Below are 25,541 nucleotides of genomic sequence, written 5' to 3'. Positions count from 1 at the left end.
GGGGTATATGCTGGCGTTGTTGATCACCATGACAAAGCCTCCATTAAAAAAAAAACACCCAGAGGGGTCGAGGCAGAGAAGGCTGACATGATTGGCAGACGTCATGAACGTGCAGGGGCACACTCAACCGGGCAACCCGGGAGTTGACACTGCCCCAACATACCAGGGAATCAACTACCCTCTCGGTACAGACGGTGGTTGTTCCTATAACCCCTCAAGAAAAAACTCCAAAACACACCTGCGGGTATACACTGGCTATACCGCAGTACAAGTGTTTCAGTTTTCAAAAAAGGGTTATTCCAGGCCTACAGGTCGACGAAACATTACTTCGGACCGGGCCCGGCGGCTCGGGAAGCACAGGGTTACCAGAGGAGGTCCAAAGACCACCCCAACAGCCCCCTCTTCGCCACGCGTGAGAGAGGAGCAAAAAGAATGGAGAACCAGCCCTAAGCACACCGCACTTGGTATTCCCAGGCGGTCTCCCAACCAAGTACTAACCAGGACCGAACCTGCTTAGCTTCCGAGATCGGACGAGATCGGGCGTGTACAGGTTGGTATGGCCGTAAGCCATTACGATAGTGCAGAGTACAACATGTACCCAACAAAGGGTCTCCATAACGCCTAACCCTGTGACACCCGGGCCGACCCGGCATTTTTCCCCCCGAAAAAAGCACAAGTCCCTCAGGGTACCAGAACAGCAGATCTGCATCCCCGGCGGACAACGGGTTAACTGACCTGGACCAGCGCGACCAGACCAGTCCCGTGCCCTAACCACGTCGACATGCCCACTCCAGAAGAGGGGGTAGGTATGCGTGTCGATCTAAAACATGAAAAGAGGGCGCCACCCAGACGGTCCCATCGTACCGCGCTCAGTGGCCCACCCCAAGGGCGTGAGACCCCTCTACCTATGTTCTGATCTATTCCGTTAACATCCCCCAGATATGAACGAGAATTCATCGAGACAACCTAGTAAACTGGCGCTCGGAAGAGACAAAACTCCATCCCAGTTGCCCTATAAAAACGCTGTTTTAATAACAAGCAACCAAGGTGCACTTAGCCCCTGCGTGATTCTTAACAGAAACTCTTAATCACAAGACACACACAACCCTTCATCACAACAAAAAATGGCAAAAGTACACTCTTGCTACTCTTCCTCGATTATGTATTGGCCACAGGCCTTGCTAAGCACACATGATAAGTGACCAAACAATATTTTCTTTAGGAAAAAATTGTTTCTCAAGCGGAAAGCACAACCCCAGCAATTAAGCAGAGGGTTACATCGTATCCCCACAAACACAGTGACACAATATATTGTAAACAACATGTCTGAGAGGAGGGTGGGGAAGCCCCAGGGAAACCGGGGGGACCACCCCTCCTTCCTTACCCTTGATACGACCAAGTTGAACAGGTAACCCTGTTAATATGTGAACACACTGTTCATTGTCATTACAGGCTGAGAAAAGAATTCATTCCTCAATCACATGTCACTAAGCATAGTTTCATAGGTTAATTAACCCCCTTAGTTGTGAGTTCACGTTACATGAACACACATGTTCTCATCACAACTAACCAGATCATTTTTACACATGTAAACAACAACCCGATTTCTATGGAGAGAGAAGCTATACCAGTGACAAGACAATTCACACACAACACGCGTCGTATCCTCAATGTATTGCAGCAACACACGTTTTGGAAAACATCGTTATTACAAAACATTTAGAAGGGAAGGAAAGAAGAAGTGTTTAAAGTCCGGTCGGGACTCCTACCCTAAGCGCAGGCCAAGAGAACTGCAATCTGGCTAACGGGACACCGAAGTTGAACACAGCATCTTCCTGTGTTGGCGACGAGGGTAATGTCGCTGCGCCACCCAGCCGCTACGTTTCTCCATGTTGACGCAGTCCTCGCTGGCAGGGCTCCCGGTGTAGGTTCGACTAACATCCTCTGTCAAAGATGACGTCGTAGTCAGAGTGTTTTAAGGCATGTTATAGTCACAGTATCGTTTCAACAGTGTAGCATTAAGCTAACAGCCGTCCGACTGATAGCAACAAGCTAACGTTTACTAGCCTGGTAAACACAGCGAGCTAGCGCCGCAGCTAACAGCTGACTGGCTAACACAGTAGGCCACAAACTAGCACGCCAGCTAAGCAGCTATCACCTGAACTGTACACAACGACATAACAAGCCACACTTCAGACAGGCCGCTGTCCAAGTCCCTCCCCTAAGAGGGAAAAGAAAAAGAATGTCAAACACAGTTTTCAACGGTGATCCAGACATACAGCGGGGCCAGCACAATTCCCATTTCGGGCTGCAGCCGACTTTGAGCATGGAACTCCCGATAAAGAAGATCCTATGCCCACATTTCCTCGTTAGGGTGTACTTTCATTTTTATGTGAAAGGTGGGGCCTGCACGGGACAGAGAAGCATCCGCTCGAGAATCCTGGGTTCACCAGGACCTGGTCGCGGCCCACTAGATTGACCATCATGGGCGTCAGACCAAGATCCTCCGACCGCCGTTTAAGCCGAGCAGAGGACCCCAGTCTGGAGTCTGCGTTTCGTAAATTGTCAGCTAACCCCCACAGCATCAACAACAACCAGAGCTTGCAAGCAAAACAGTACGTACCCCATCCTGGAAACAACCGCTTCTCACAACAGTCGGTGCTTCCCACAGTCCAGCTGTGTGGCCGGAGGGCAACGCCATCCAGCCGCAGCAAGGAGGACTGTAGCTGGGGAGCATGTCAGCGGCGTGAGCTCCTAATATGAAAAAGCCGTTGAAGGTCAGAATGATCATCATCTTCCAGACACTCCAGTAACGAAGACAATATCGCCGTATTTTCTCGAAATAGTGAGAGAGAAAATAAAGATATAATGTCAACGTATCTTCCCGTTCTTTTGTTTTCCAACTTTCTTCTACTAACAACCTCGTCAAGTGGGGATCTACCGAAGGCACTTCCTTGTGGTGAAAGTGAAGAAGGAGGCGAGTAGGTGACCACACACCTGCTTATGAAGGTAAGCGGATGGGGGTGTGGCCAGACGAATGTTGGGATGTAAAGGTACATGGTGGAATTTTTTATTCAGTGCACGTGCACGAAGTGAAGTACAGTGCAGTATGATGCTGAGCGAAATCCATAACGAAATAGAAGGAAGTGAGCCAAGAAAACAGATATTTGGACAGATATTTGGTGACACTTTGGCATTCACATTTGGCAATATGTGAGTACAGCTTTTGTTTACCTTTTTCAACACCACTGGTTTTTATAGCTTCTGGCTTAACAGGCATGTTGTCAGACTTACAGTACTGTATGTTTTAGGGCTGTCTTAAATACTTCAAAGCTTCAAAGCTTCGTTCGATGGGCATGGGATTAGAATATGAAAATAAATTTTGATTATTAATATATATATATATATATATATATATATATGATTTTTATTTGTATTTTTTTTTGCAAAATCAACTCTGCCTCTCTTTGTTAACTACAACAAGCAATGCTGTTTGTTATTTAAGATGAGGTCGGACTCGGCACTGACAGATTTGTGTTCATTGTGCTGCTTTTATAAAGCCTCAAATGACGGCTTACAATATTTCATGAAAGCAAAGTGTTTTGTTTGTCTAAGATTTAAAAAGGTTTAATTTCACTACTGATGACGTAACGATGGGTGTCCCATTTCCTAGGTAAAGATTTAAACTCCTACCCCTTGTAGCTTAGTTTTGAAGGGAAGGGAATTGGGATTAGTCTAATTCAGTCGTCGTCATATATGATGTTCTCAAATCAATGAGTAATTGTATTTAATAATCGTGGTTCTGTCATGAATCCTCCCTGGTTTCCTTGTTATCATATTTTCTGCTTCCCTTTGCCATATTCATTTTGGACAGAATGCGGCTGCCCGACTCCTCACCAGCACTAAAAAGTGTGAGCACAACATCACCCCAGTCCTGGCCTCACTCCACTGGCTCCCCGTCCTTAACCGCATTGATTTTAAACTACTTTTAACTGTTTGTAAATCCCTAAATGGCCTGGCGCCACAGTACCTGACCGAGCTCTCGCATCTCCACACCCCATCCGGAGCCCAAAGGTCAGCCGACCAACTGCTGCTAAACGTACCCAGGTCTAGGCTCAAAACCAGAGGGGACAGAGCCTTTTCCATAGCCGTCCCTAAGCTGTGGAATAGCCTCCCCTTCCACATCAGGTGAGCCCAGACCCTCAAGGTCTTTAAGTCCCGGCTAAAGACTAATCTATTCTCCCTAGCCTTTGACTGGAGCTGAGCCTGCCTCCTAGGTCGTTACCTTTAGTCCTTTTATGCCTTATTTTTGTAATCTGCTGCACATTTCTTTCTTTTATTCTTCTTTTATTTTTCATTTCTATCTGAACCCCTGCACTTATTTGTATTTGCACTTTTTGCACTATTATATTTAGTATATGTATTGTATATGTATTTTTGCTATATGCTTTTATCTGTGAAGCACTTTGGTACATCCACAACTGTTGTAAATGTGCTATAAAAATAAAGTTGATTGATTATGAATATGATTATGATTACTGTTTTGTATTTCAGACTCTCAGCCACTTCCACTGGTCATCCTCACCTATTCCCTCATCTGCTCGTTATCCAATCAGATGCCTTCCTGCCTGTTCAGCTACACACCTAACTTCCCCATTAGTCTCTCTAGTATAATATTAGTCAGATCACCATTAGTCTCTCTAGTATATATACTAGTCAGATCACCATTAGTCTCTAGTATATACTAGTCAGATCACCATTAGTCTCTCTAGTATATATACTAGTCAGATCACCATTAGTCTCTCTAGTATATATACTAGTCAGATCACCATTATTCTCACCAGTATATATACTAGTCAGATCACCATTAGTCTCTAGTATATATACTAGTCAGATCACCATTAGTCTCACCAGTATATATACTAGTCAGATCACCATTAGTCTCTAGTATATATACTAGTCAGATCACCATTAGTCTCTAGTATATATACTAGTCAGATCACCATTAGTCTCACCAGTATATATACTAGTCAGATCACCATTAGTCTCTCTAGTTTATATACTAGTCAGATCACCATTAGTCTCTCTAGTATATATACTAGTCAGATCACCATTAGTCTCTCTAGTATATATACTAGTCAGATCACCATTAGTCTCTCTAGTATATATACTAGTCAGATCACCATTAGTCTCTCTAGTATATATACTAGTCAGATCACCATTAGTCTCTAGTATATATACTAGTCAGATCACCATTAGTCTCTAGTATATATACTAGTCAGATCACCATTAGTCTCTAGTATATATACTAGTCAGATCACCATTAGTCTCTCTAGTATATATACTAGTCAGATCACCATTAGTCTCTAGTATATATACTAGTCAGATCACCATTAGTCTCCCTAGTATATATACTAGTCAGATCACCATTAGTCTCTAGTATATATACTAGTCAGATCACCATTAGTCTCACCAGTATATATACTAGTCAGATCACCATTAGTCTCTCTAGTATATATACTAGTCAGATCACCATTAGTCGCTCTAGTATATATACTAGTCAGATCACCATTAGTCTCTCTAGTATATATACTAGTCAGATCACCATTAGTCTCTCTAGTATATATACTAGTCAGATAACCTATGTTGTTTGCCATTTTCTGCATCAGCCTGCATCTGCTCAAGGAAACTATAAAACTTTATCTCAAACTTTTTTATACCACGACCCCATTTTATTTAGGATTTTTTTTGGCGACCGCACACTTAATGTACAGTATCGCTGTCATTTCAACGTGGAATTAAGGAATATCAAAATAAAAGCACACGTTGTTGAACTTGATCATGCATATTTATTAGAACTAGAGCTGGGCCGTTAATGGCGTTAACGTGCTGCGTTAACGCCAGACTGTTATCGCGCGCTAATACAATTGACGCCGTTAATCTATTTATCAAACTTGGGTCTCCTCTCCTCTCTCTGTCTGCACGAGAAGCGAGCCGCTCACTCACTCACACATACGGGTACTTAAGGGCGGGGCCTATCTGTGGCTCAGTGTTGAAGAGCTGAGGACACAGACCGAGCTCTGCGCTCATTATTATTATTATTATTATCATGGCGGAGAGAACAAAACAAAAGTCTGGGTACACTTTACGAAAGTCGATGCCGACAACGCACGTTGCCACAAGTGCAATAAAACATTTGCAAGTATGGGTGGCAATACAAGCAATTTGTCAAAACATCTGTTGTCAAAACATAACATTAGTCTGGAGAAATGCACCGTTTTCGACTGCTTTGCTCGCAGTGTTCCATCTCCATGCACGTCCACTGCAGGTAAGCCAAAATAATACGGAGTTAGCCAGGCTAATAACGAATTATTACGAATAGGCTAATAAATAAAAATAGAATTGTTTAGCTACAAATATATTTGAAAGATGACAGCCCACGCCTCCTCCCTCTCCCTCCACCACCGAATACAGGCGTCCCAGCAAAGCCAAGTCCCTTCACCCTAGCAGCTAGGAAGGATGACAGAGGTAGGGGGGGGGGGGAGTGTCACAGGGCTGTGACCCAGTTTTTTGTCAAAGGCCTGCACCCCTTCTCTACAGTGGAGTCCAAGGGCTTTAGGTAACAACTAATCATTCAGTGTATATCTTTTTTTTTTTATCTTACATTTGTTGTTTATTATAAAAAGTCTATAATTCAGACACATTTAAAACATTGTTGCTGCTGTTGCTGAATAAATTATATTTATGTATTATATTTATTTATAAAGTTATATAAAAGAACATTGCTGCTGCTGTCGCTGAAGAAATAATATTTATTTATAAAGTTATAAATAATAAAGCAATGTCGATAAAGTACCGAACCGTTAAGCAGTATCGATAAGAGTAGTATAGTATCGATAAAATCCTAACGATACCCATCCCTAGGTAGAACACACATATTTTGAATGCCTTCGGCAGACTTCAAATGAGCCATTTTAATCTAGATTAATCTAGATTAACTCCAGGATTGCAGATAGATTAATCTAGATTAAAAAATTTAATCTATGCCCACCTCTAATTAGAACATTTTATTACAGCACTATGTTATCAATACACATTTATAAAACTAGGCATATTTAGCCAAAATATGTTGCCAGAACATTAAAAAAAAATAAAAATATATAATAATAATAATAATAATACAATTTCTTTTTTTACCCACAACCCCACTTTGGGTCGTGACCCGTAGTTTGAGAACCACTGCTATAAAAGAAAGAAGGGTCATCATGTCACCGTGTAGAGCATGCGTGTAGAGTGTGGGAACATTCAGTTCGGCCGACAGATGTCAGAATCATAAGCAATGTGTTGCACTGTTAACTAGCTAACGTTTGATATAATGGTTGATGTATATTTCCTCAGATAGCGTGTATATTATAATACAGGCTTCAATAGAACTGGCACCAACATCGCTGGTATTCTGATGTGATGACCCTTCCTTCTTTTATAGTTTCCTTGGTTCTGCTCTGCTGACTTTGGTTTTTGGACGGAACTGGTTTTTGGAACTGCCTAATCCCTCAAGTAACGTTGTTACTTCTTGCATACTCCTGCCTCCTGTCTCTAATCCTGCATTTGAGTCCCTCTCTAATCCACAACAGGTCCTCCTGGATAATAAACGATAATAAATGATAATAAACTATATGTCTAATGGGGCAATACAGATATACAATTTTACAAACTTTCTTTATTACAGGAAAACAGTGAGTTAAGCCTTACAGTTGTACATGTTATACATTTTCCATTTTTCTCCCCTCTCCCCTCCCACGTTCCCTCCCCATCCCGCCCCCAGAGGTTACCAACAAGCACATCTGCAATATGCATACATAGGTAGATAGAAAGATTCTTTGGCATAGATGTTTCTGGGAAAGAAAAACAGTAATGAAATCATTATACATTTTATCCCTGCCCCCTCCTATAGTATCCTTCCTATTAATACTTGGACATTTCAATCATCTGCAGTTATGCCCCCTGTTCCTCCCTCCCCCAGTTATCCACCCCCCTCCCCGGGGTCTCATTCACACACATACATACATACCAGGACAAGGAAGGGTGGGGGGGGGGGGGGACAATAGGAATAAAATAATGATAAAAGATATGAAAATGTAGTTAGAGGTGTAAAGCTCTATTCTTTCTAATTTTCTTCATTGATAATCAAGGTATCGATGTGTTGCAGGAATGGTTGCCAGGTCGAATGGAATGTTTTTAGGGAGCCCTTTAGGGAGAATCTGATTCGTTCAAGCCTAATGCAATGTAGTATCTCATGTATCCATCTGTTATGAGTGGGTGGGGAAGGGTGTATCCATTTAAAGAGAATGAGTCTCCTAGCGAGGAGGGTAGTGAACGCCACAACTTGTTTTGCAGCCTTAGATGTGATTGTAGGGGTATTCGGAATTCCAAAAAGGCAGTGAGTGGGTCTGGGTCTAACGTAACACCTAGGACCTTACTCAGTGTATCAAATATTGCAGTCCAAAACTCTGTGAGTTTGGGGCACGTCCAAAACATGTGCATATAATCAGCTGGAGATTGTTTACATCTATTGCATGCATCCGTTCTATCCGGGTATATCTTTGCTAACCTCGCATTGGTGTAATGGACCCTGTGCAGGATCCTACACTGCAGCAAGCTGTGTCTTGCACATATAGAGGAGGTATGTACAAGGTCTAATATATGATCCCATTGTTCATCTGTGATGGTAATTCCCAGGTCTCCATCCCATTTGGCTTTTAGGGAGTCTAAACAAGTTGGGTCTATCCAAAATATGTTATCATATATAATTGAAACAAGCCCTTTTCGCCCAGTGCTGAGCGATAGAAGGGGGTTAATCATTGAGTCTGGAGGACGGCCAGGGAATTGTGGAAATTGGTTCTGAACAAAATGCCTGATCTGGATCGGAGCAGGATGGTAGGAATAGGTGATTGCGAGAGATTGGAGCTAGCCCTGAAGGAGTGTGTAGGCCAAATTGTTTCCTAAACTGATTCCAGATTTTCAAAGTATTAGTTACGATTTGGTTCCGAGCCACTTGTTTAATAGGGATTGAAATGGGCAGTTGAGATGTTGCCACAGACCAGAGTGAGTATTTTGAAGAGGAGATTTCCATCTGAGCCCATTGGGGTTGTTCTTCTTCCTCCCTTTTGGTCCTCCAGTAAAGGAGTTTGTTTATATTACATGCCCAGTAGTAATAGCGAAGATTAGGCAGAGCCAAGCCCCCTTCTGATTTGGGAAGTTGCATGACTGTCCTCTTAATATGTGCTCTTTTGTTACCCCACAGGAATGAACTTATAAGTTGGTCAATCGAGGAGAAAAAAGCTTTGTTAATGAATATTGGTATATGCTGAAAAGCATATAAAAATCGGGGTAAGACCACCATTTTTATCAGGTTAACTCTTCCCAAAAGTGAGAGGGGGAGGGAGGACCACCTAGTCAGATCCGACTTAAAGCGATCCAGTAGAGGACGGACATTTTTTGCGAAGAGCTCCGTAGGTGATTTGGCCATGAAAATCCCTAGATATGTGAATCCTTCCATGGCCCTTTAAAGGGAAAAAGCGATTGAGGAAGCCGTTCCGCAGATGCATTAACAGGTAAATATTAACTTTTCTGGAGATTAAGTTTGTACCCAGAGAGCTGCCTATGCTGTTCTAGAATGTTTAGGATAATAGGGATGGACGATGACGGATTGGAGACATAGAGTAGGAGATCATCGGCATATAATGAGTTTATGAACCAGACCGAACCTCTCGATCCCCTCAAATCTGTCCTCATTGCGAAGCCATATGGCTAACGGTTCTGCGGTGAGCGCGTAGAGCAGGGGTCAGCAACCTTTTTGACATGGAGTGCCTGTTTGAAATATAGTTGTAACTAGTGTGCCTCAACAATATTCCATGCATCGTAATTTTTTTTTCTCATAATCAGGTATTTTTAATGATAATTTTTACATTATTACATCATTATTGTTATTGTTATTATTAACAATATTATTATGATGGTTGTATCAACCCTAAATCTGAGTTGGGGGGGGGGGGGGTGCAATGCAGACAAACAGCTGCATACAGTGTGACCATTTCATTCACATTTGCCCATTCATTTTTGGACACATCACACACCATCGGTGTGTGTACTGTACGTGTGCTGCCATAGCTCCACCTACAGGCCTAATGGAGAACACCAGGATGTGAATGGAGGGTGAATGTGAGGCATATCGTGTAAATACGTTTTGATTGATCGCAAGACTACACTGTAAAAAAATAAATAATAATAAGTTACCAGAACTTAAAAATATTGAGTTCAGTTATTGTGCATTAAGGTTTTCAGTTTTCAATCCATAATAAGTTAACAGAAAAATAAGTACACAACCACATTATTTCAACCTAATAAAATTATATTTATTGTCATTGTTTTAAGAACACAAGTTGACTTGGTAATACTCACATTTTGAGTAAAAAAATTGCTTTTAACATGTGCAATGTTCAATGAAATAGAAAAATAAATTATCAAATTTGTTGATTAATCCCACTGGTCACAATGGTGACCGTAATAATGTTTTTGTTATAAGGCTCTGCAAATGTTACTGAATGATGTAGCAATGTATTTCCAGCTAAATTGAAATAATAAACAAATAAAGGGTCTCAATTAAATATGTGGTAGTAAAAAGAACCTGTGGGAGGATTTCAACAAGATAAATGCGACAACAGTGCAAAATATTTCACTATAGTAGTTCAAAGCAAAAAATTAATTATTTTTTATTTTTTTTTTTTTTTTATATGCTGCCCCCTGTGCCTATGAAAATTCCCCTGCATGCCTATGCAGGCACGCGTGCCTAGGGTTGCCTACCCCTGGCGTAGAGTAAGGGAGAAAGCGGACATCCTTGATGGGTGCCACGATAAAGCGAGAACTGGCTCGACTTGATACCATTTACATTAACCAAGGCCACCGGGGACGAGTATAGAAGTTTGATCCATTGACCCGGGCCCAGACCGAATTTCTCAAGTGTATGGAACAAGTATCTCCATTCCACTCTGTCAAACGCTTTCTCAGCATCTAAGGAGAGTACCATTTCTGGTGCGCCAGTCGTGGTTGTGAAAAGGATATTTAACAGCCTTCTGGTGTTGAAGAAGGACTGCCTGTCCATGATGAAACCTGTCTGATCCGGGTCTATCAGGAATGGAACCACCTTCTGGAGACGGCACGACAGGCCGTTAGCCAGTATTTTACAATCCACATTAAGGAGGGAGATTGGTCTGTAACTGCTACAGAGGAGAGGGTCTTTATCTTTTTTGAGCAACAGGGATAATGACGCTTCTGATAGCGTGGGTGGCATCTGGCCCTTTAGAAGGGAGTCGTTATATACTCTCAGTAGAAAAGGGGCAATCAACATGGAGTACGTTTTATAAAATTCTGTAGTATAGCCATCTGGCCCGGGTGATTTTCCACTTTGTAAAGATTTAATTGCCTCAGTCACTTCAGAGATGGTTATAAGCGTGCCCAACTCTTCAGCTTCCGTTTTATTTACTTGAGGGTATGTAAGAGACTTGAGGGTGTTCGGGCGATCCCAGTCCTGCTGGGAAGACTCCAACGTGTAAAGTTTAGAATAATAGTCAGAGACATTTTCAGAGATTTCCGTAGGGTCTGTTGTAGTGACACCTAAGTGGGATTTTATTCTAGGGATCAGTCTGGAGGCACTCGCCACTCGTGCTTGGTACGCAAGCAATTTTCCTGCCTTGTCCCCTTGCTAGAAAAAACATTGTTTGGTGTGTAGGAGTAGTTTCTCAATCTTACTAGTTGAGAGCAGATCATATTGTGATTGAAGCTGGAGTCGTTTTTTATATTGAGCAGGGGTGGGTTTGGACAAGTACTGTATGTCTAACTGTTTGATCTCATCTGATATACCTGTTAATTTGGATTGTTTCTGCTTCCTAAAATGAGAGGTAAAGGAGATAGCCTGTCCGCGGAGATATGCCTTAAAGGCCTCCCAGAGTATGTCGCTGTTAATTCCAGGTGTGTCGTTTATCTCAAAGAAGATTTTTATTTGTGAATTGATGAAATCCTTAAATTCATGTTCAGATAGTAAGTGGGAGTTGAATCTCCAAAATTTTGAGGGTGGTCTACCCTGGGGAAAGTTCATTTCAACGGATGTCGGGGCATGATCGGAAACTGACTATACTATGGTACTTAATAGAGATTACATTATGTAGTCGTTTTTTATCCAGTAAAAGAAATCTATCCTCGAATATATGTGGTGGACATGGGAAAAGAAGGAGACAAATTTATCTGTAGGAAATGTTGTTCTCCAAGGGTCTATAAGGCCCAACTGCTCCATGTGAAATTTTAAGATGTTAGCTGCTTTGGAGATGGTAGTACGATCTGTCAAGTTCTATGTTTTGGACCTGGTTAAAGTCCCCTCCGATAATTATGTGGTGATCATTAAGGTTAGGTATCGAGGAAAATAAGTTGGATATAAATTTATCATTGTCCCAATTCGGTGCATATATTGAGGCCAGAACCACAGGAGTGTTCTGTAGTCTGCCTGACACTATAACATATCGTCCGTCAGGATCAGTTAAAATGGTGGAAGGTTCGAAGGGTACATCCCTATGTATAATAATTGCAGCTCCCCTGGCTTTTGCAGAGAATTTAGAATGAAAAATTTGTCCCATCCATGCTCTCTTGATGCGGGGGATATCTGAGGTGCAGATGTGTGTCTCTTGTAAAAAACAAAGGTCACCATTGAGATGTCGTAGGTGTTTAAGTACCTTGTTTGCTTTGATAGAGTTATTCATCCCTTTGACATTCCACGAGACGAAGCGGATGTTTCTGCCAGTCACTGCCATGATCTGCTAAGTGTATATATACCTGAGTTGAAAAGATGAGATAGTGGAAGAAGGGAGAAAGGTAGAGGGGGATAAAGAAAAAAGGGAGTAGGGGGGGGGGGGTTGACGCACACACATGCACCCACACATCCATACACAAACATACTCACCCGGGGGCACAACCCTTGATCCCTAGGGGAACAGTAACAACCTTTGTATCTCTCTGGATACGCTCCTTCCGGTGGAGACTTCATCCTCACTCCTATTTTCCCCCTCTCCCGTTCATTGTAAACAGTCTCCAATATAGTTATGGATACATTTTAACTGTGTTTAAAGAACATTCAAATGACAAAAAAAACAAAAAAGAATGAACAAATTTAAAATTTAAATTAAATTCAAATTAAAGCTACTAGCAACACGACTCGGGGCTCATCGCAGTGGTTCCCAAACTGTGGTGCGCGCACCCCTTGTGGTGCGTGAGCGCCCTCTAGGTGGTGCGTGACATGAAAAGGCTAATGGTGGCAAAAAAAAATAATAAAAAGTTTTACAATAAAATTTCATAAAAATCTTAGTCAAACCTTTAGTATTATGGATTTTTTTTTGTCCACTTTTTCTCCCATTTTTTCTATATTTTTCTCCCATCCCAATTTCGTATCATCCAATTCAACCCTCCCCTGTCACGAACGCTGTTTCTTGCCTCCCACAAGCCGGCTGCAATGTGGACTAAGTCATACATAGCACAAGTCCCCTCCGGTACTTAACGCGTGGGAGGCTCACGCTGCCCCCGACACTTCCTGAATCTACTGCGCAGGCGCACCAACCGACCTGTAGGAGTCGCTGTCCACAACGCCCGATCCCCACCCATCAGTTTCCCACCCCCTAATACGGCCAATGTGTATTAGTACGGACGACCAGCTAAACTGAAAGCAAATGTGGAGCGCTGGGCTCGAACAGGCAAGCCCAGCATCTCCAGATTTTGTGGCGAGCGCCTTGCCCACTACGCCACGTAGCCGCCCCATAGTATTATGGATATTAAACATGCTGGCAGAGTACATGCATCCATGTTGTCGTGAACATTTTAATTAAATAAAGAAATTCCCTATCCATAGGAAGGGAAGAGATAAAACTTAAAATGTAATCTGTGCACGGAGACCAGCAACAATTTTTTCTAACAGAAACCCATTGGGGGGTGCGTCAGCTAGGTCGGGAGGTGACAGGGGGTGCACGACCAAAAAAGTTTGGGAACCGCTGGACTAGAGCATAGACGTAAAAGTGCTACTGATGGCTTCCACTCAGGAGTGTGACCCATAAAAAGTTAAGAGTGCACGAGTATACTGAGGCGCTTCAGTGTGCCTAGGTTAACTTATAATTTAGTGAACATAAGCAAAGTTTGCTTCCAACCTATAACAGCTTGAAGAGAATGTCTTTAGCCCCTGCTATCATGCAGACAAGGGACATAACAATTGTGAAACCTTGATAAAGTTGAGAAAGAGGCGCACATTTTTCAAAATTAAAGAATAAAATAATAATAATAATAATAATAATAATAATAATAATAATAATAATAATAATAATAATAATAATAATAATAATAATAATAATAATAATAATAATAATAATAATAATAATAATAATAATAATAATAATAATAATAATAATAATAATAATAATAATAATAATAATAAAGAGGTTTACGCAGTTCCAAGGGTTACACGAATCAGGGACATCAATGTGTACCTAAAATATGTATAGAAAAGTTATTTGGTTAGCTACATTTGGTAGTTTGGAAACCTGTATCTTCAGACAGTAAAAAGAAGCCTGTACAACTTGAGTCGGTTCAGTGAATCAATACCTTGAGTACTTACTGAAATATGTATATAAAACCTCCATTACCCAGTAAATACTGTCCGGCTTGTTTGTATTGAGACCTTCAAACAGTAAAAGGAGCGTGCACAACTTGAATAGGTTCACCATGCATAGAGAGTCACATGTATAAAAATTAGTGCTGTCAAACGATTAAAATATTTAACTCGATTAATCGCATGATTGTCCATAGTTAACTCGCGATTAATCGCAAATTAATCGCATTTTTATTTTTTTATTTTTTTTACCTAAAAACAGATCTTTTTCAAGTTCCAAGTTTTAATACTCTTATCAACATGCGAGTCAACAAATGCTTGCTTTGTGCAGCCATTTAACACAAAAGGATGACCCTCATGCATTGCAAATTTGCATCAAATTAAAAACAGAGTGATGCACAAAATAACTTAAAAGAAAATAATAATTTAAAACAATGAATAAAGTGTGCATGAAATAATAGGGGAAAGAAAACGTTAGGAACTTGTTACATTCACACACACAAGGGCTGATTAATCACACCCCCCCCCCCCTCTCTCCCTCACACACACACTCTCCCAGCTCTATTTCTCTTTTGCCCCTTCCTCATCTCTCTCACCCCCCTCTCTCTCTATATCTCACTCACACACACACACACACACACTTCAGAAACAAACATAGTATCAATGAGAGCATCAATAATACACCTGAGTGAAGTCTAGTAAAAAAAAAAAAAATAATAATATATATATTTTTTTTTAGTTAATCTTGAGTTAAAAAAATTAGTGGCATTAATAGAATCGGGAGTTAACGCGATATTAACGCGATATATTTGACAGCCTTAATAAAAATACATAAAAAAGAAAAGGCAAATTAAATAAAAAAAAATACGAAAAGGGAAGCAAAAGAAAACGGCATGTAAATAGTTACAAGGTCATGGTTGGCAACCTGAATAACATGAGATTTCCTTTAAAAGAATCAATCTAATTGACATTAATAATATTACCCTTCTGAAGTGTAGGTGGCCAGTCTATTGTGACTAAGCAATGTAATCCAACCAAAGTCTGTCATTTCAGCCGCACATTTAGTATGTCGTAATCATGTCTATTGCTATCGGTGCTGGTTTCACTGTTTGTTAGACCTAATTAAATGGTCTAATAAATTTAAACCCAGTCTATCTATATGTATCATTCAGCGCGCTGAGTACTACTGAAACATGTATATAGAACCTTCATTATCTAGTCAATTTGGCCCAGTCTATTTGTCTTGTGGTCTTCAAACAAAGGGAACGTGTGCACTTTGAATGAGAGAGAGCCACATGTAAAAGAAGAGATAATAAAAATACTTTTAAAAAAAATAAACAGAATCAGCGTCGGCTATTTGGGAAGTATGAAATTCTGTTTAAAAAATCAGTCAAACTAACGTTAATAGTATCTCCCCATGAAGTGTAAGTGTCAGGTCTACTGTGACTGAACAGTTTAGTCCAACCAATGTCTATAATTTCAGTCGTGCATTTTACATTTCTTGTCCATTGCTGCCGGTGCCAGGTTAGCTTACCCCTAGGTGTTCGTTAGATAGCCGTCCATGCTAGGCTAGCTTAGCCTTGAGGTACCTTTCAGCATCGCCCACAGTCATCAAGCATAATCTGTCCCCGTTCTCCTCCATAATCATCAGTTTGGCTGGGTATTGAAGGCTAGGCCTAAGCCCACGTTTGTAAAGTTGTGCCATTACCTCACGGTACGGTGCTCGCTGTTCCAACACAGCCGGGGTATAATCCTCATAGAAAGCAATTTGTTGACCGTTGTACAGAATCTCTGCCCTTCTCTTTCTGGCCTCCCGGATCACCCTTTCTTTGGTTTGATAGTTATGGAACCTGACGATAACGGGCCTAGGCCTTTCACCTAGCTTCGGTTTCGCTGCTAGCGACCTGTGTGCGCGGTCCAATTCCGGAGGGGTAGGGAGGGTTTCTGCCCCCAAAACCTGAGATAAAAGGGTGGCGAAGAAGGATGTTGGTATTGGGCCCTCAATTTGTTCTTGTAGTCCAATGATCCGGAGATTGTTCCACCGCCCTCGAGCCTCGAGGTCCTCAGCTTTAGCTTTTAGCCTAGCATGGCTAGCCCTCAGTTCGGCACATGTAGCTTCCAGCGACGCCATTCTCTCGCTTACAAATTCCGCATTCTCCTCCAGGGACTTGACCCGCTGTATGTTGTCGGCCACGTCCGATTGAATTTGGTCAAGTTTATTTTCCAGAGTGGTAATGGCTTTTCTAAACTCGGAAGTGATAGCCACTTTGTGGTTTTCAAGCAGGGTATAGCCAGGCCTTGCTAACAACGTTGTCCGTTTCCTCTTCTCTCTGAACATCGCCCCTTTTTGGTTTTGGAGTCTTGGATGTCATCTTTGTGAGTTAGTTAGTTAGTTAGTTAGTTAGCTGTATCGCTACTTGTATATAAAAAGAACTGTGAAGGCTTGGAGTCTTAAAACGCGGAATTTTAAAAAACATGAAGGAGAGAGGGAAAGCACGTCTTACGCCATGCTCACCATACCGCTGTCCTTTTAACTTTTAAGAAATCAATGAATTGATTCTTGATATATCTCTAACGCTAAAACTAGGACGTTGAGGTCACTTTTATCACACCGATGTTACAGATGAACTTGACAAGTGTTCTTCAATAGGGCATAGGTGTCTTTTTATCTATCAGAGATATCACCTGTAGCACTGACCTCCATTATACAGCTCACTCACCTGAGCCGCTCTGCCCCCTCGCCAATAAAGCTTTTTGAATTGAATTTAATTTAATTTAATTGAGAGAGACTGTGTGTGTGACGAGCATAAGAGAGAGCAGGTGAAACCGTTTTTCATGTTGTGGAAGTTTCATTTCATTCAAACAGCTTGTCGTGAAACATTGTGAAAAAGTACTACAGTATAACAAAATCATGTTGTAATAAGATATATTGTGTGCATGCATTTATGTGCAAAAGATAATGTATATTCAGACGGATATGTATATGAGATAAATATGAATATATAATTGTATAAAATATATATATGCTATATATAGGCTACCTTTTATAGGCCATTTACCAACAGTCTAAAGAGGAGTCTTGTCAGCTTAGTCAGAATGTCTTGCACAACAGGAAGCAGTTGTAGAAAAGAATAAAATACAAGATCTGAGCCAAAAGCCAGAATTGTAGTCCTAGTGAGTGACTAACTATGCCTCAAAATGTCAAAAATAACTATTAAAAGCATTGCCCATTTGAATTTAGTTTAACTACTTGCAGGCTACTGCAAAATAATGTCAGATTTTTAAATGCATGAGAGAGAGAGAGAGAGAGAGAGAGAGAGAGAGAGAGAGAGAGAGAGAGAGAGAGAGAGAGAGAGAGAGAGAGAGAGAGAGAGAGAGAGAGAGAGAGAGAGAGAGAGAGAGAGAGAGAGAGAGAGAGAGAGAGAAACAGTGAAAGCGAAACTTTTGACAGATGAGACTAGATTCAATAACATAACCAGTGAGACTAGATTAATTTAGCTATTATGTCATTGTCTAGAAGTTAGGCCAGTGAGAGAATGTCTAAGAAGGACTATTCTGAACACAGTTTCACTTCCTTCACTGTGCTCCTGTCAGAGTGGACCGTAGTGAAGTTCTAGATGAAATCAAACAACAATTTTCTTCTCAAATGAGGGTCCACAGCCTAATGTGCTACAGCAAAACTATACTGTCAAGAGAAATATAATTTCATTAATTAATGTTACTTAGAAGAAGTAGTTAAAACAATATTATATATATATATTTAAAAAGATAGACCTGCAATATAATACCAAATTATAACGTAATTGTAAAATATAACAGAAAATTAGGTCACATGACTGCAAAAATCACTCGATTTAAAGTGAAAACTAAGTGCATACTCCTCATTAATAGCTGTAGGCCAGTCAGACATAATAACCGTATTATATATCACAGAGAAAATGCAAGAATGTAAACTTGTAAAACTAGAACTTGTAACTTGTAACATCTGCCTTGAAACAGTAAACAAAAACATGTAAAATGTGTTTATCTTGACCTGGTACCTTTTATAGTCCATTTACCAACATTTACCAACAGTCTAAAGAGGAGTCTTGTCAGCTTATCAGAATGTCTTGCACAACAGGAAGAGGAGAAGCAGTTGTAGAAAAGAATAAAAATACAAGATCTGAGCCAAAAGCCAGAATTGTAAGCCTAGTGATTAACTATGCCTCAAAATGTCAAAAAGAACTATTAAAAGCATTGCCAATTTGAATTTAGTTGAACTACTTGCAACTACTTCTAAATAATGTCAGAGATAGGGAGAGTGAGAGAGTGTGTGTGTGTATGTGTATGTGTATGTGTATGTGTGTGTGTGTGTGTGTGTGTGTGTGTGTGTGTGTGTGTGTGTGTGTGTGTGTGTGTGTGTGTGTGTGAGAGAGAGAGAGAGAGAGAGAGAGAGAGAGAGAGAGAGAGAGAGAGAGAGAGAGTGAAAGAGAGATAGGGAAAGTGAGAGAGATAGGGAGAGTGAGATAGGGAGAGTGAAAGAGAGATAGGGAGAGTGAGAAAGATAAGGAGAGTGAGTGAGAGAGAGAAACTGAGACGGTGAAAGCTAAACTTTTGGTGACATCAGTTATTTGTTTTACCTTCTGTTCAACTCGTCATGATAGAAGAACATGTTTGTTTAATATCAACAAACATAACCAGTGAGACTAGGAGGACAGATGAGACTAGATTCAATAACATAACCAGTGAGACTGGGAGGACAGATGAGACTAGATTCAATAACATAACCAGTGAGACTGGGAGGACAGATGAGACTAGATTCAATAACATAACCAGTAAGACTGGGAGGACAGATGAGACTAGATTCAACTAACTAACCAGTGAGACTAGGACAGGGGTCGGCAACCTGCGGCTCTTTAGCCAATCAGACTGCGGCTCCCTGGGCCAAAAGAAAATGTTTTTTTACTTCTTTTTTTTGTTCTCTTATTTTGGAGATCGATGTCATACTGTGACACTGAAATGAAAAAATATTTCATCAACAAAAATATTTAGTCAACAAAAATATTTCATCAACTAAATATACAGTACGTCACACCCCGCGCCTCTCCCTGCCGTCTGCAAGTGGCTAATCTTGAGTTTCCGACCCCCCAGTAAGCTAACCATGGATAAATCCAAAAAAAGGAAAGTCTGAGGAAAATAGACGGTTTAATCAGCGTGGACAGATTAATTTGCTTTCACGGCTAACGATGCAGGCTTACCATGCCTGATATGTGGTGCAAAATTTGCGAACAACGAAAAATTAACTTTTTATTTGATAGATTTTCCACAAATAAGGGAAGGACTCAAATAGAGCTGCATAGTTCAGGGTTTTATTTCAAAGTAGGTCTACAGATGCCAGTGTTTTTCTTAGGAATGTTCGATATTGGCTTTTTACAATACCGATATACCGATATTGTCCAACTCTTAATTTCCGATACCGATATTAACCGATATCAACCGATACCGATATATGCAGGGTTTCCCCCCCCAAAAATGGATAATTTCAGGTCATTAACATTACTTATTACATGGCGTTTTCACATTCGCCGAAATGCTTGCTTGTGATTGGTCAATAGCCCCCGACAGCGGTGAATTATTTTTCGATAACCACCGGTGATTATTGTTTTTCGCAGCTGGAGTAATCAAGCCCCACTGACACACACTGTTCAGTGCAGCCAATCAGACACACCTGCCGGGCTGCCCGCGATAATATAATCACTTTATTTGGGCTGACAGAGCCACAGAACAACTGCGATTTGTCAATGAATTAGGTATATTGTTAGTAAGTTAGCCATGTAATAAGCGGGATAAGTATAGCTTTACTCGGTCATCATCGCAAAATAATTGACCTTCACTGACGTTTTAAAACACCTCGCCGAGGCGGCTCGGTATTTTAAACTACGTGTCGGTCAATTATTTTGCGACAATGGCCTCGTAGCTATACATTATCCCTTACATATCTCTTGTTGTAGAATTAACACAACATTATGCATACTTTTGACAATAAATAAAATCTGAATTTGTTCTTACTTGCTTGCCTAGGTAAATAAAGGTTATAGAAATGTAAAAAAATAAAATTATTTAAATTTTTTTGAAAACCGATACCGATATTTTCCGATATCACATTTTAATGCCGATATCGGCCGATAATATCGGTAGGCCGATAATATCGGACATCCCTAGTTTTCTCCTTTTCTGTGTTTATTTCAAAGTAGGTCTACACATGGTAGTCTTTTTTTCAAAGTGGACTACTTTTTATTTTATAAATGTTCCACAAATAAGGGAAAGACTCAAATATACCTGAATAGTTCAGGGTTTTATTTCAAAGTCGGTCTACAGACACCAGTGTTTTGTCTCTCTTCTGTGTTTTATTTAAAAGTAGGTCTACACAGCCAGTATTTTTTCTCCACTTCATAAGAGTTTGAGGTTTTCCTTTGTTATAACAGGTAAAAACAGCAATAAAAAGTCAAACATTTTCTTTTTGTTGCTTTATAATTCCATTAATGCAACAAACTGTGTGCTATAAGTATAAAGTATAATAAATCGCAAATTACTTTGGGTATGCAATTGTCAGGCGTTTTATGCAAAATGTGGGGTATGCTTGGGGATATATAAAACGTTATACACTGTGTTATCTTCATTTGAATGGTAAATAGGTTGTGCGGCTCCCTGAGCATTTTATTTTGTGGGAGGGGGGAAAAGTGGCTCTTTTGATAGTAAAGGTTGCTGACCCCTGGACTAGGAGGACAGATGAGACTAGATTCAACTAACATAACCAGTGAGACTAGGAGGACAGATGAGACTAGATTCAATAACATACCCAGTGAGACTAGGAGGACAGATGAGACTAGATTCAGTAACATACCCAGTGAGACTAGGAGGACAGATGAGACTAGATTCAGTAACATACCCAGTGAGCCTAGGGGGACAGACTAGATTCCCCGTCAAGGACACTGTATCTTCCTGTAAATCTACTCCTGTGACTTTGTGACTTCCCACCACATGGCAAGACATTGGCTTCAGCATCACTTACACTGGGATCAATGACATCTCAAATGATGGCAGTGGCTGCTGACCAGTGGTTCTGCCTTCTCCCTGCAGGTCTGCTGCCAGAGTTAAAGGTTTACATGTAAAGTCTAGTGTAATGAGGCCAAACACAGATTTCATAATCAAATTCTACTACGCAAAGAAGAGTGAGGTGTGTGTGTGTGTGAGAGAGGGAGAGAGAGAGAGAGAGAGAGAGAGAGAGAGAGAGAGGGGAGAGAGAGAGAGAGAGGGAGAGAGAGAGAGAGAGAAATATAGATAGGGAGAGTGAGAGATCAGGAGAGTGTGTGTGTGTGTGTGTGTGTGTGTGTGTGTGTGTGTGTGTGTGTGTGTGTGTGTGTGTGTGTGTGTGTGTGTGTGAGAGAGAGAGAGAGAGAGAGAGAGAGAGAGAGAGAGAGAGAGAGAGAGAGAGAGAGAGAGAGAGAGAGAGAGAGAGAGAGAGAGAGAGAGAGAGAGAGAGAGAGAGAAACGGTGAAAGCGAAACTTTTGACAGATGAGACTAGATTCAACTAACATAACCAGTGAGACTGGGAGGGCAGATGAGACTAGATTCAATAACATAACCAGTGAGACTATAGGAGGACAGATGAGACTAGATTAATTTAGCTATTATGTCATTGTCTAGAAGTTAGGCCAGTGAGAGAATGTCTAAGAAGGACTATTCTGAACACAGTTTCACTTCTTTCACTGTGCTCCTGTCAGAGTGGACCGTAGTGAAGTTCTAGATGAAATCAAACAACTATTTTCTTCTCAAATGAGGGTCCACAGCCTAATGTGCTACAGCAAAACTATACTGTCAAGAGAAATATAATTTCATTAACTAATGTTACTTAGAAGAAGTAGTTAAAACAATATTATATATATATATTTAAAAAGATAGATCTGCAATATAATACCAAATTATAACGTAATTGTAAAATATAACAGAACATTTGGTCACATGACTGCAAAAATCACTTGATTTAAAGTGAAAACTAAGTGCATACTCCTCATTAATAGCTGTAGGCCAGTCAGACATAATAACCGTATTATATATATAATATATCACAGAGAAAAATGCAAGAATGTAAACTTGTAAAACTAGAACTTGTAACTTGTAACATCTGCCTTGAAACAGTAAACAAAAGCATGTAAAATGTGTTTATCTTGACCTGGTACCTTTTATAGTCCATTTACCAACGTTTACCAACAGTCTAAAGAGGAGTCTACTACGCAAAGAAGAGTGAGGTGTGTGTGTGTGTGAGAGGGAGAGAGAGAGAGAGAGAGAGAGAGAGAGAGAGAGAGAGAGAGAGAGAGAGAGAGAGAGAGAGAGAGAGAGAGAAGAAAGAAAACTATCTGACACATTGGAAAGAAACAACCCCTAGCAAAAACCAAATGCTATTTGGCCCTAAACAGAGAGTACACAGTGGCAGAATACCTGAGCACTGTGACTGACCCAAAACGAAGAAGATCCTTGACTAGGTACAGACTCAGCGAGCACAGCCTAGCCATCAAGAAAGGCCGCCATAGGCAGACCTGGCTCCCAAGCGAAGACAGACTATGCACCCACTGCACACAAGATGAGGTGGAAACCGAGCTCCACTTCTTAACAACCTGCCCACTATACCAAGACATCAGAGACATATACTTCCCACAAATTGCAAACACCCAAAGAGACTTTGAAAACATGGACAATAACTCAAAACTCCATACCTACTGGGAGAAATACAAGAATGTGCAAACACAGCAGCCAGATTTGTGAGCTGCTGTGACAAGAAAAGGACATCCAACGGATTACAACTACCATAAAGACTGTACAAGAAATTCCTTCTGTAATGTACTGATTTCTTTTGTTTTATCTGTTTGATTGTTTTGTTTTGTTTGGCTTTGGCAATGTAAACGTATGTTTCCCATGTCACTAAAGCCCATTTGAATTTAATTGAATTTAATTGAATTGAGAGAGAGAGAGAGAGAGAGAGAGAGAGAGAGAGAGAGAGAGAGAGAGAGAGAGAGAGAGAGAGAGAGAGAGAGAGAGAGGAGGGGGGGGGGGGGGGGGGGGTGAGAGAGAGAGAGAGGGGGGGGGAAGAGAGAGAGAAATATAGATAGGGAGAGTGAGAGATCAGGAGAGTGAGTGTGTGTGTGTGTGTGTGTGTGTGTGTGTGTGTGTGTGTGTGTGTGTGTGTGTGTGTGTGTGTGTGTGTGTAGGTGTGTGTGTGTGTGTGTGTGTGTGTGTGTGTGTGTGTGTGTGTGTGTGTGTGTGTGTGTGTGTGTGTGAGAGAGTGAGATATATATAGAGAGAGAGATGGGGAGTGTGTGTGTGTGTGTGTGTGTGTGTGTGTGTGTGTGTGTGTGTGTGTGTGTGTGTGTGTGTGTGTGTGTGTGTGTGTGTGAGAGAGAGAGAGAGAGAGAGAGAGAGAGAGAGAGAGAGAGAGTGAGAGTGAGATAGATAGGGAGAGTTGGAGTGAGAGAGAGAAAGTGACAGAGAGGGAAAGAGAGAGTGATGGAGAAAGAGAGAAAAAAACTTTCAGTGACTTTAAATGTAACAATTAATGTTCCTTCTTGTGACACATAAACTCAATACCTATATGTTTGGGATATCTTAGTTCGCAGCAGTCGTTTCATCATAAACCTGGGTGTGCAGACATGGATAGGATACAAATAAGAAACAGATTGTCTATGTCCTAGGCCTAATTCTCCTTTTATTTGACCAGTGGTCGCTTGTACCAACGAATCACACGTCCATAGCCAAATAGGTAAGAGGCGCGTTACTGAAAACGTACAGTAGGAAGATGATAACCAATGCCAATGGAACACCTATTAATAATAATACATAAACGCATACTAACGCAGAATGGTAGCCTATCGCTTCTTATTTTTGCCGTAATGTATGTGAGAGAAACCCCCACTTACCTTCCACATCCAGGCCATTCTATATTCTATGAAGACAATGGTGGACTGCTTGTTTTCGCGAGCCGAAAACACCGTTCTGTGTTTGTTTCTGAGCGCATTTATGTATACGCGCGACGCAGATGCGGTGTTATATGCGGGCGGGGATCATCTCCATAAATATTGTAGCGTGCCGTTATTCGTGTTCTCTTTGCATTTTCCATGGGGCTCGGATTGACGCTCACTGCTACTGGCCGGCGGACACGCAGCCCGCCCCCTGTGTCACGTGACCCCGTCTGATTCCTGATTCTAGCTGAGTAGGACTGGTCTCCTCTGTGAGACATGGCCTCTGTCACTTTGTTCGATTTGCCTTGGGTTGCAAAACAATATATAATAATTTAAAAATATATAATAATAATAATAATAATAATAATAATAATAATAATAATAATAATAATAATAATAATAATAATAATAATAATAATAATAATAATAATAATAATAATAATAATAATAATAATAATAATAATAATAATAATAATAATAATAATAAATAATAATAATAACAAATAACTATTTAAACTAGGTTGTTATAACTAGGCCAGTCTTTTGTGCCAGTAGCCATCATGCTCCACAACCGTGGGCATCGACTGCTGCCAATTGCTGGAGAGCTAACGGCTGGTGAACTTGAGAACTGTTAGGACTATCTGACTCTTAATAATAAACACTGTTAGGACTATCTGAGTCTTGATAATAAACACTGTTAGGACTATCTTGTTGGACCACTGTGCCAGACGGGATATATTCATTGTGGACAAGAGACCCGTGTTTAGAATATTTTTCTTTGAATGAAGTTTTATCTCTTTATTCTCAAATGCATTAATCCCAGTTACAATATCACAATAACGTGTGAGTG

At 40.7% G+C, this 25,541-nt stretch overlaps 1 protein-coding gene across 1 annotated transcript in view; it reads right to left on the bottom strand.

Annotated features, from left to right (window-relative positions):
- The window catches only part of st6galnac3 (ST6 (alpha-N-acetyl-neuraminyl-2,3-beta-galactosyl-1,3)-N-acetylgalactosaminide alpha-2,6-sialyltransferase 3), a 221,384-nt gene extending 196,686 nt beyond the window's left edge, over positions 1-24,698 (bottom strand). Inside the window, exon 1 of the mRNA XM_084328132.1 lies at positions 24,650-24,698. Within this exon, the coding sequence (XP_084184258.1) occupies positions 24,650-24,667 (18 nt within the window). The 5' untranslated portion in view covers positions 24,668-24,698. The remainder of the gene's footprint in view (positions 1-24,649) is intronic.
- Between the last annotated feature and the right edge of the window lie 843 nt (positions 24,699-25,541).

The sequence above is a fragment of the Notolepis coatsorum genome (genome assembly GCF_963971535.1).
Source record: "Notolepis coatsorum genome assembly, chromosome: 13".
In the NCBI taxonomy this organism is placed as follows: Eukaryota; Metazoa; Chordata; class Actinopteri; order Aulopiformes; family Paralepididae; genus Notolepis; species Notolepis coatsorum.
Note: the sequence above shows the minus strand (reverse complement) of the source record. Positions and strands in the feature narration are given on the sequence as shown.